The following is a 12,533-nucleotide window of genomic DNA, read 5'->3' as shown; positions in this document are numbered from 1 at the left end:
ATAGGGTAAACTGAAAATAAGCTGAATAAATTCAAGTTTTGGCCAGGTATTGATCACTATATAATTTTATTTCTCATGAAGCTCATTCTGTTCTCCAACAGACATTGATGAGTGTGAGACAGCTGGAATATGCATGAACGGGCGCTGTGTGAACACTGATGGCTCTTTCAGATGTGAATGCTTCCCTGGCCTTGCAGTGGGACTGGACGGACGTGTGTGTGTCGGTAAGACCAGCTTCAGGTGTGGTGAGGCACAATTAACCAATGTTAAGGCTTTCATGCCAGGCTGATGAACAGATCAAGTCTGAATATAGAATTGACCATTTTCTCAGGCATTGATGGGTGGTAGTTATAGTGGATACTAATAGCTCTGGGATTCTTACTGTAATAGCCCATTTTGCTCTTTTGTCTTGGCTTTTAAAGAGAAAAAATGTGTGGGCCAAATTCCAAGGTCACGTAGGCTATACAGCATAATGCTGTTGGAGGTGAGTAGTGCTGTATCAGTTTTGAGTATTTGAGAATTTGCCCCATTTCTGTCAATGTAAAATTCTTAATTTGCCATTAGGCTTAAAGATTTAATTACTCTTTCACCTCTTTTTAAAGTGAGACATATAAATTTTTCCATTTCTGTCTGTTTCTCTACAAGAGAAAGATTTCTGAGGTGATGGTTTTTAAAATTCTAATGTGTATGGCAGTGTTATGGGCCAGTTTTTAAAAAGTGAGAAATGTCACCCCTGGACCTGCAAATTTTAAAATCTTATGTACTGAAATGACACTACTGACTTTTTCTTTGTTTTTTTAGAAGCAAAGAAAGATATTTTTTTTTCTTTTAATGGCAGCATATTTTGTGATCTTTTCCTTATGCAAGTTTTTCTTTTTCTCATTCTTCCATTTTTCAGGTATAAAAGAAAACAAAAACTTTAGTGTGGCCTTAGTGGGCTTAGCCCAGAGTGTTGCACCAGTGGTGATTTTAGCCTTGGTGAATCATTGACAACTAACAAGGCTGGGAGGGGGAGAGAAAATACGTCTTTTTAAAATCAAGTCAGTTCCCAAACTTTGAGAATAAAGTAAATTGTACTGAGTTTTCTTGAAGTTTTGAGATATATTTGATTATAGCTCTTACATCCTGCTGCTGAGCCTGTCAAGTTACAAGCGAGTAATATTCCTGTCACATGGCAGAGCTTTTGTCCCTTTTCTGCATGACTTCTTGGTTGTTTGAGTTTAAGTATTGGTTGTTCTCCTAGTAGTTCACTAACACACGTTATCAAACTAGTAATTAGTTGTAAAGTCTGAACTCTTAGAAGCATGAGGATGAAGGATTTCCTGTCTTGAGTGGACTGAGGATAGAAATGGGTGAAAAGCATAGGGAAATGGTGAAAAATGTTTTGTTTTGACAGCTGTTTTACAGTGTTTATGACACCCAAGCTAGATTTAATACTTGTTGTAATTTATGGGTGTATAGTTGGCTATGGCAGGACTAAGAGTGGTTTCTTTCCTCAGATACACACATGAGGAGCACATGCTATGGTGGCTACAAGAGGGGACAATGTGTGAGACCATTAACTGGTGCAGTTACAAAATCAGAATGCTGTTGTGCCAGCACTGACTACGCCTTTGGGGAGCCTTGTCAGCCCTGCCCAGCACAAAACTCAGGTACAACATATTTGCTGGTTAAATTGTTGTATAACATGTTACATATTTTGAATAATCTGATACTTTGCATGTTGGAAGAATACAGGAGAGAATTTTTTGAGGCAATAGTATATGTCAATATCTGGGTCCTGAGTTGTTACCCACATTAAAACAGATTTTCAAACAGCAAACCCTATAGATATCGGTAACAAAATAAAAATAATTTTGACCTCAAGTTATTCATTAAAACATTTTGAGTAATTAATATATTCAAATCCTTACGTGCACCTGTCAGTCATGTGTTTGCTGCCTGAATTTTGTATCATTCAAGTGATATGAAATTCCTTGTACAGTAAGTAGCCTTTGGATAGTCAATGCAAACACAAATGTCCAGTTAAGTTGGCTGAGAATACTTGAGTCTCTCACTGAAATCCCCAGGAAGCAAAGTTGTCTGGAATGTAACTTCTCTCTGGCAAGAAAGCAATCCTAATCATTCTTATGGGCAGAATCTCCTTTTCAGAAAGTACTTCTTCCAAGAGGGCTGTGCTCACACAGCCCTTGTTGTGAAGCCAGTAAATAAAGAGACCCTGGTTTCATGGAGGTGCCTGACTAAAGGGAGCTACTTTTAAGCCCATCTTTATTGAGTGATTCTTTTCAGCCAGCAAATTTATGGTTGCATATAAACAAAACAAGCCATTCAGTATGCTCTTTTTATTGTACAATAGAGTTGAAAACTTTTGTAAATGTTGGACCTTCTATTATTGACTTCTGTTGTACCTTTGAATTAGTTCAGCAGAACACTTACATACGTGGAAGCTATTTTTCCTGTATTATTTTCCCCACCTCTCCAATTATTTAAAAAAATGCCATCTCGTGTAGGGCAAAGTGTAGCATTTTTTTGGGTTTTGACTGAGGGAGGAAGGAGAAGATTTTTTTAGAGAGGAGGATTGTGTCAGAGAGACTGTAAAAAATTCCTGAAAGGGAGGCATTTGTTTCTTTGTGCTCCTCGGATGCTCTTTGCTGAAGTTCCTGCCATTCTAAATTAAAAGTTTTGCTGATGTGTGTCCAGAGCAGATCTGCTTTCACATTCAGTGGCAGTGATTATTTGATTCAAGTAGGGATACAAACTAACCTGCAAGCTGCAATTACAGTGGGAGACGTATTGCCTATGATTTTTCCTTAAAGAGAAAACAGCGTATTCAAAAAATATTTTAACATGTATTAATTTTAGCAGTGTAATTTATCTGGGCTGTTATTAGATTGCAAATATATTGGAAAATGCTGACCTGTATGGCAATGCTTGATGCTCATCTGGCTGTCAGTCTATTCTGTTAATTGTTTTGAACCCAAAAGAAGAACTTGAACCCAGAGGTAACTGAGATGTCTGAGATACTTTGATACATATTTTTTTAAGGATAAAAGATCCTTAATCTTCTTTGAGCTACTGAAGCCACTCCTGCTAATTGAGTTAAATATGGGGTAGATCTATAGGCAAACTTTTTCCTCATCGCTTTGGATGCACACATTGAGCAAGGGCTTGGACACGGGAGTTCTGGAGAATCTTGCTGTGAATTTGTTATGCTTCATTTGGGTAGGAGGGCCAGCATGAAGTTTATGTCTCTTCCTAAATGCCTCAGTTCATCATGTGAAGTTTTTACTCATCCATCTTCGTGAGCAGATGCAGACACTGAACCTGCTAAAATGTTTCACAGGTTCAGAACACACTGAGGCTATTGATGTTTTTAGAGTAATTGAAAGGCATATTATTTCATTCAAATAATGAATTATCATATTGCAAATGATGTTGTTGAAAGCAATGAGCTAAGAAAAAGTATTCCAGTAAGTGTTTTAATATTTTTCCAGCTGAATATCAGGCTCTGTGCAGCAGTGGAACTGGCATGACTGCAGGAGGAAATGGTAAGATTACCTAATGTAATTCAAGCTATAGCAGATCTGGCTAAAAAGTGTTACCTTGACATCCTTGATTTGTTTGACGTGCTGGTGGGGATGACAGCAGGAAAGAAAGAATGGAAGGCTTATTCAAATTTCTGTTTGCAACACATTAGAATAATTTAGGATAAAATGAGTGGAGCATGTCAGTGTGCCCTCTCTGTTTTGTGTCATGGAATGTATGAGAGAGGTATTATAAAGTAAAGGCAAATTTGTGAGAAGTGTTGTTACCTGTATGACTTAGTAACATAAATTTGCACATTTCAACTGAAGCAATCCTGAAGAATAAAATCATTTGAAACACTGAGCTTCCTCACATACTTTCACCTGTCAAAAAGACCAAGCTGACAGATTTAGGTTAATTACAGCGAAGGAGCAAATGATTACAATAAAAGCTCTGTAGTCATGGAACTGTGAAACTGCACACTAAGTCAGCCAACGCTCGCTAGTAGATTTCCTGGCAGTAGAGAGGGAAAAGTATTCAGAAATGAGGGATGTTCATGCTTTGGAGAGTGGTACCATCTGGAAATGCTATGAATCAGGAGATACAGAGGGGTGTCAGTACATGCACATCTCTAAATGAAAGACCCTGGTTTATTATCCCAGTTCTTGTCTATAGTTGAAGTCGCCTTTGTCTGTGGGGTAAAGATGGTCTTAAATCAGTATGAAAGGGATGCTTTTTTCTCTTGAGTGTGAATATTTAGGTGTGAATTCCCTAATTAGCACTACAGATTTTTAAATATAGAGCAGCCAGTGTTCGTGATATTGAAAATATTTTTTTATAGTTTTGAGAATTAACCCCCACAAACCCTCAAAAACTGACTCTGTTTTTCTGGTTTTGTATCTTTATGTAGATATTAATGAGTGCTTACTGGACACTGATCTCTGTCCAAATGGAAGATGTGAGAATCTGCATGGAACATACAGATGTATTTGTAACCCTGGATATGAGGTGGATTCAACTGGGAAAAACTGCATTGGTATGAAATGTCTAATTTTCTCATTTTGAAGTTTGATGCTTGTTTTTATCCTCTTTCACCTTTTTTTTTTTTTTTTTTTTTCAGTGTTTCATCAGGTTCACTAGCTGCTTTTCTGATATTTCTGGATGTTTCCGCTCAATTCTTGTTTCAATTTCAGTGCCTTGCAATGCTCGTAAAATCCTCCACTGCAGGGCTGTAAGGGACCATTGCCATCAGTGACTCAAATCCCTGGCAACCAGGCAGTAAACATTCAGTTCTGCTAAGCCCACTGAACATGCACTCTGCAGCACTGATGTTTCTCAAAATCAAAAGAAACCAGATGCCTCAATTACAATACACCACAGGAAGGATCTAAGATCACCAGTGTGCTTGGTGCCTCCAAGAGCAGGGGAATTAAGTAAAACTCCCAGCTGATCATAGGAAGATAAGCATCTCATATGCTACAGAAAGCTTGCATGGTTTCTCCCAACTCTGACTTTGGGGAAAATTCCCTTTCAACTTTCAGACAGGGCTATTGGTTTAACTGTGTTAAGCTTACTGGCCAGACACAGGAAGACTTATTGTCATTGGAAGCACCAGCAGAATCTGATGGCATGGTATCTCTAGCTAGGGCTGGTTCCCTATGCTGTGCAAATGAAAAACATCTAGAGCCAAATTTTTCATCACAGAAAAAGGGAAGTAAATTCTTGCTCCTTAGAGGTGAGCGGTGGAAGCACTACAGCATACAATAAAAAGAATTCAAATAAGTAGCAGTCCAGTCTCTTCTCACACTATCTGGAATGTAAAAATACTATCAGACTGTAACAGTATCCTGTTACAAATTTTAATTCTGGCAATTCTCTTTTTCCGTTACATGGTCCCATTTAAAGCCCATAGCTTAAACCCCTTTCTTCCTTTTGTACATTGGTGCATTGTTCCAGACCTCCTTTGCACAAATGATTAGAAATTTCTTCTGCTTTCTTGTTAAAAATGTATTTGTAATGACTTTATTACCATTTGATGTTGCACTAATATTATGCTTTGACTCAGCATTGTATCAGCACTTAACCACAAAATATTTATAATGAATCATCCTATCTTTTCTCAAACTCTGTTGGCTAAATTATCCAAATCTACACTTTTCCTCTCTTGAACATGACTGATCTGACCAGTGTACAGTGTTTTCATGGGGTCTGACTAGTTGTCTTCTATAGTGATGCAAGCAATTCTCCATTGCCCCTAGGAATATCCTGCCTAAACTGACTCCAAGATGCATTAGTCTTTACTCAGATACATGTTAGACATCGGGATCAAAGTCAACCTCTAATTAGGAGTTACATGAAGAGTTCTCTCTTCTTGATAGCTTATAACCAATGATTTCTGGTTCATCACATGTTATTGGTCCTTAATTGCATGGGTTTGAATGTTGGTGATTGTATTTCATGTTCTCTCATTCACATTGTTAATATGAATTTAGTCTTGCAGGACTCTGTATTGGTAATAACATCCAGCTTAGTGTTGTCCACAGTTTTTCATCCCATTCATTTTTTATTTCTACATTGCAATGAATATTTTACAGGACCAGTCCCAAGACTGATCCCTGAAAAGCATTGTTAATATCCTCTCTCCATCGTGATTACTCCTCTTTTTAATATATCCTACTGTAATCTGTCCTTCAGCCAGCTCTGGAACAACCTTAAAGTTCTTAAATTCCTTCCTGTTATCTCCAGCTTACATAATAGTTTTATTTGGGTTCTGTACTCTCTACTTAAACCTAAATAGCTTAAGTCATCTGTGTTATCCCAGTCTAAACTATCCGCTATCTTATTTTTAAAAAAACAAGAGTTGATCTGTCTTTGATAAAAGTCATACTGCAATTCATCCTATTTTGCCATTTGTTTCTTTGGCTCTAATTAAGCATGTCCCATTTCAGTGTCTGTCTGTAGCTTATGGCATCCCTTCTCCCCATCCATCTGAGTTTTCCAGCTGCTCCCCAGCCCACCCTGTTGCAGCCCACATCCATGCTCCATCACAGCTGTTTCCCATTCTTCCATAATGTTCCACCTGGCCCTCTCTCAATTTTTCTGAATTCCTGTGAAGCTTCCCACATGGTCTGTATTGTGCAAATCTCCCTGCTTTTCCTAGCACTTCTGCTGTTCCCAGCTGCTGCTCTGACCCTCTGAGTCTTCCCAACTTCTCTCAACACCTTCTGAGGCCTCTCTAACTTAGCCAATTGTTCCTGCCTGCTCTCAGGGTCTCTTCTGGTCTTCACCTGCCATTCATGGCCCGTTGCCACCTTCTTGCAACTTCTCTCTAATGACAACAGCTCTTCCAAGGATTTCCTAAGGGCTATTGAAATTTAGCACTAACACTTCTATTAAAAGTTTTCACCTCTGAAGCAAGTGTAGACTTGCATTGGCCTTGTTAACCATAACATCTAGGACAGTTCAGAGCCAGCTTGGAAAAAATTTAAGGACCAGGATGTCCAGCAAACCATTCCAAACCATTCCTCTTCTCATTTCTTTCATGACTGTGCAGGGAATCAGAGACTGTATAGGCCTATTCCACAATATAGGCAAGATGAAAGTGGGACTCCCAGCTTTATTTTGAACCATGATGTGGCTGTCACATATTATGAATATGTGTAGAAAGGAAGTATGAGCTCTTATAAAAGGAAATCAGTCTGCTGAAGAATAAAGCTCAGAGGAAAAGTCAGCAAAAATATGTAGAGGTGTTTTTTTTCTTATTTTTTCCCTGTTTTCTCTCTCTCTCTCTCTCTCTCTCTTTTTCTCTCTTTCCCCGTTGTCTCTTCCTTCTCTTCACATAAACAAAATCTAATGAAATGTGTCCATCTATTCCAGAATGTTTTCTTTCTTAAAAAGTTCCTGATTTTCTTTATAGACATTGATGAATGTGCACTGAACATGCTGCTTTGTGACAATGGGCAATGCAGAAATACTCCTGGAAGTTTCACCTGCACCTGTCCAAAAGGATTTGTATACACTCCTGACCTAAAGACATGTGAAGGTAATTAGCTACGCCATTTCATGCTAGTTTTATTCATTTGGATTCTTCTCAGATTGTGCCAGAAATACCTTCATGAGGATATAATGTGTAGAACCAAAAAAAACATAAATAGGTTATTTGGGGAAGGAAGGTAATGAGGAGAGACAAGGCCAAAATGAAAGCATTAGATAACCTTGTGGAATGCCCTGTATTAGATCTCTACTAGCATTCTCCATACTGACTGCTACCAGTGGGCCCACCTTGTGTCAAGGGTGAGACAAAGTTGAGAATAACCAAGTTTTACAAATCTGATCTCACATGTGGAGAACAGAGCCAGACAACTCCTAGTTAGAACCCTTCTTGAGAGACAGGGTATGTATCAGGTCATTTAAACAACACAGTCCATCACCACAAAGCAGGGCAATAGCTGGATATCACTGAAAGATGAGATATTGCTGCCAAGTTCCATCCCTGGAAGTGTTTAAAAGAAATAGAGATGTGGTGTTTAGGGGCATGATTTAAGCACTGAATGGATAGCTTAGGTTATGGTTGGTGGATTTAGGTTATGGTTGGACTTGGTGAATTTCAAGGTCTTTTCCAACCAGGATGATTCTGTGAATGTTTGAATGTTCTAGCATGTTAGTGTGTCTTTAGGACACATATGTCTATTGTGAAGAGTTTCATAATAGAAAAACAGAGTATCAGGAAAACTGGCCATGAGGAAAGCTTCTTCCATTTTTCCCTAAGCTTAAAAAAATTATGTATTTTTGTTAATGCTTCTTGGCACTAACAGAAGTGTGTTTCTCTTCTAGATATTGATGAGTGCGAATCTAACCCCTGTGTCAATGGAGTATGCAAAAACACACCAGGCTCTTTTGTTTGTGAGTGTTCTCCTGAAAGTACTTTGGATACAACGAAAACCATCTGCATAGGTATTTATTCTTCTGAAGATTTTATGTTTGGTGGTTGCAAATGTCCAGTGACATACAAACATTGTACATCAAGTTTAGAAAACATTTAAAAATAACTTGTGTAGATAAATTTAGTGGAAATCATTACAGAAATAGTGTTAAAGCAGAAGTTGGTTACTGTGGGTTCATAAAGTGTGACTAGCACCTCTGAGCATGGTGTGCTTCCATGTCAAATTTGAAAGAGAGATTAAATTTTTTTAGTAACAAATACAGAAGTGCTAAGACTTACTTCTTCAGGTCTATGGTCACATGCTGAATTCCTCCTGCAAGAGGGGTGGATATGTTGTGGTTAAGATCTGCTCCCTGGAAAGGACAGTTTTCTATTTGAGGTGAAGCATGAGAAAGTTGTGTACAGTCTAGAGCAGCTTAAGAGCAGCCACAGACAATGCTGTGACTCAGGTACTCTGGGGATTCATAATTTCTTCCCTTAGCTGTTCTGGAGGGACAGTAATTTATAGCTGTTGCCTAGTCAGTGAGGAAAACTGTGGAACTATAGTTCTGTCAGATCCTTAGCTGTCTTCTGCCACTCCCTGTATGGAGGATCAGATACGCAAACTGGAGGATTGAATAGGTTAATGGAAGATCCAAAAGGAGTTCTGTCTACCCCATTTTTCTGCATCTGCTTCTAATCTGAGTCATAATAAATACAATTACTCTGATCTTGAATGGTGTTGAGAGATTGCCTGTTAAGGTCAATAAGCGTAAACCAGGATTTGTAAGGGTTCTGTGCCTGGATCATTTCAGGCTATTGTCCAGCATAGAGAAGGGTAAATTAAGAGCTTTTAAAATAAATTAAGATCTGATGTAGTCAGTTATAATGAAAGGATTATTCTTTTTCATGGTTAAATTTGGGTGTGTTTGCAAATATATTCATGTATAATGCTAAACAATCTGTGTGACAATACACTGGGTTTTCTTCCAAACAGAAACTGTTAAGGGTACCTGTTGGCAGAACATAGTGGATGGAAGATGTGAAATAAATATTAATGGAGCAACTCTGAAGTCCCAGTGCTGTTCCTCACTAGGTGCTGCTTGGGGAAGCCCGTGTACACCATGTGAAAGAGGTAATGCTGTTTATTTTTCTCAAGAGCCCATATTTTTTCCTATTCTGAGGTTGCTCCAGATTATTGCTGTAGAAGTTTGGGTGCAGACTAGACAAATAACAACATGTTCTATTATCGAGCACTCATTCCTCATTCAGTGTGAAGTCTTAATATTTGAGAGGCAGCATGTAGGTATAGAAGGATCTAACTTTGGATTTTATAGAAATTATTTGACAATTTTAAATTCTAAAGGGAAGGGACCACACCTACAGACTGTGACTTGCAGCATTGCTTTAGCATGTTTTATCATAATTAGTGATCTAGAGTTCCTAATGATGTAGCAAGAGACACATGTTCCCCAGAGCTCTCAAGAAAATGTTTGTAACAAATGGATCTTTGGTGTGGTAATGGAGGGAGGAGAGGGAGTAGCCCTTGTTATTATACACTGTAGATTAACTGATGACCTTGAGAATCATATGGGTTGAGACATGGTTTGAGGTCTCTGCATATTTACTTGATAATTAGACTGAACTGTAGGATGAGCTGTTGAATGCAGAAATGTGTGGGGGTTGTTTCTGCATGCTGAAAGCTGCTAGTTTGATCAAATCTTTAGTTAAATTAATCCTGTATATTTTAGCAGAATTCATCCTCATCCATCCATGGTAAATAGAGCTGTAATGTGCTGTGATCAAGTTAACTGAGTTGATTTATTTGAATGAAGCAGGAATCATATAATCACTTTTTGAGTTAGCTAACTAAGACATATGGGAAGCAAAAGTGGATAATGGCTGACACTCTGTATAGTTTATGTAGTTACTCCATTTTACCCCTTTATTATTTCAGAAAACACTGAGATACTGCTTAAGCACTTGAACTTCGCACAGCAAAAAACTCTAGATAATATTTTACATGGTCAGTTTTGCACAATAAGTTGATGGTCAGTTTTGAGCTGTAGCATTCTAAAAGTACACTTTTGTTTGTTTTCCAGACCCAATATGTCAAAAAGGATACTCAAGAATAAGAGGAACATTGTGTGAAGGTATTTAATGTTGCCTTAACATAAGTCAGAGCTTGAAGGAAAAAATGTCAGTGTTTTGATTTAAGTGGTTAATTTAGCATAGAGGAACACTATGCCAAATTCTTACCTCGTGTAGTTCCATTGACTTCGTTAGAGTTATGTCAGGGATGAATTTGGTTTCAGTTTGTTTAACATTTCTACATCTTCAGAGTTTATCTCAAAGTACACACTTGCAAGTAATAGTGTCTGCCAGCATAAGGAGATGATTCTTTCTTTTCAAATACTGTTAACTGAGTAACCTATTTGGGAATAGTATGCATCATATATATGTTACAAAACATGGCATTATTGATACAGTGGTATGACAAGCCATTACTATGCTTTAGAAAAAGAATGTTTAAAGACTGTATTTCACATTAAAGTTTTTTTGTGTAGGTTTTTTTTCCCTAACCTTGGCTTTCTTTCATGCAACATTATATGAAGTCAGATACAATCCAAAGCACAGTTTCATTGTCTTATTTAATAAGAAAAAAAAAAAAAGCATCAGGACACACTTAAACTTTGGTCAAATGAAAGGCTGAAGGTATTTTTTAAATGCTGCTTTTTGCTTGGTATTAGATGACTGTACAATTCTATGAAAGTTGAAGGTCCCACCTGATTTCAACTTCATTGGAATTGATTTGAACCCCTGGCAAAGTACTGCATATTTCCATAACATGCAGAAGCTCAGAGAGACTCAAACTGCTGTGGGTCACCCTGACTGACAACATCTGACATGACACTGCAGTTAAAGTATTTTTTTAAAAATTACTCCCATATGTAGCTTCCATAAAGAAACATTGTTTTTTCCCTTAACAAAAATTAAAATGAAATAGAAAAGAGGAACACCCTCACACATATTCTTTGCTTTCCAAATGATGACTGAATACCTTGGCACGTCTGTGTTGCAGACCCACTGTACCTAACTTATCTGACCTCAGCAACACTTTCTGGAGTGTGTAAGTGAAAGAGAAGGCAAAAAATAAAAAAGTGGCCCCACCTATCTTTCTTCACAAGGAAAGTCTTAGAACATTTTCAACGCTGCTGAGATGGAAAGTTTATTCTTCCAAAATGTAGACATAGCTGTTTTCAGCATTTCCTTTACTAGCCCTCTGGATTACATCTATTGCATGCTTTAACCTTTCTCCTTTCAGTGGACCCAGATAGCCCCAAATTTTTCTGAGTAATTTTCCCTGTTTTTAACATAATGAAGCCGTATTTGGGTTTCAACCAATGTAAGCGTTTTTCAAGACAGGGGAAGATCTCTAGGAAATTTACTGGCATGTGAGAGACAGGAGAAGGGGGTAAATTTAATTCCCAAAAGATAATAGTCAGTTGCCCCATACATAGCCCACGTAAAATGAGTAATGGACCTTTTGCAAGGACATAAGCAGACTAAGTTGGCAGGGTTCCTCTAGTTTACGGGTGAGCCCTGGAGTTGTCAACTGGAATATTGCTCATAGGCCATGAACTGTGTTTCAGTGGTTTCTAATAATCCACTGGCTTTACTTTCTGCCTTCCAGTCAATGTGGGCTTTTTTTTATAAAACCTGTTCAGGGGCAGAGGCCACTGGTGTCCACCCCATGTTTATCTTCCACCCTGCTCCACGTGGTTTGAGAGCTAGAGTCTCTTTGCACCAGGAGTTCTGTCTGGAAGCAGAGCAAGTCCAACCATACTTACTTCCTGATGACTCTATGCATGAGTGTGTAGCTAGAGTTTTTTTTACTCAGAGTAATTATTTTCTCATTTCTTGTTTTTATCCTCTCCTGTCTTAAAAATTATCATGCTTCATCTTGGTGCATATTTAATGCTGGAGGCTGAGGTGAAGCATGTGGTTTTCACCAAGGACACCGGTGGGCAGACCCCACACTTAGATAACTAAGCTTTTATTTCTGCTCAGGCCAAGGTAACACCCA

General features: G+C 38.2%; 1 protein-coding gene across 2 annotated transcripts in view; it reads left to right on the top strand.

The window, feature by feature from the left end:
• The window catches only part of FBN1 (fibrillin 1), a 151,689-nt gene that overhangs the window by 80,534 nt on the left and 58,622 nt on the right, over window positions 1-12,533 (top strand). For both annotated transcript variants that reach the window (XM_051628289.1, XM_051628288.1), the window contains exons 15-22: window positions 102-224; window positions 1,500-1,652; window positions 3,495-3,548; window positions 4,436-4,561; window positions 7,442-7,567; window positions 8,359-8,478; window positions 9,444-9,581; window positions 10,549-10,599. In XM_051628289.1, coding sequence (XP_051484249.1) covers window positions 102-224; window positions 1,500-1,652; window positions 3,495-3,548; window positions 4,436-4,561; window positions 7,442-7,567; window positions 8,359-8,478; window positions 9,444-9,581; window positions 10,549-10,599 — 891 coding nt within the window. The remainder of the gene's footprint in view (window positions 1-101; window positions 225-1,499; window positions 1,653-3,494; window positions 3,549-4,435; window positions 4,562-7,441; window positions 7,568-8,358; window positions 8,479-9,443; window positions 9,582-10,548; window positions 10,600-12,533) is intronic.

The sequence above is a fragment of the Apus apus genome, chromosome 10 (genome assembly GCF_020740795.1).
Source record: "Apus apus isolate bApuApu2 chromosome 10, bApuApu2.pri.cur, whole genome shotgun sequence".
Lineage (NCBI taxonomy): Eukaryota > Metazoa > Chordata > Aves > Apodiformes > Apodidae > Apus > Apus apus.
Note: the sequence above shows the minus strand (reverse complement) of the source record. Positions and strands in the feature narration are given on the sequence as shown.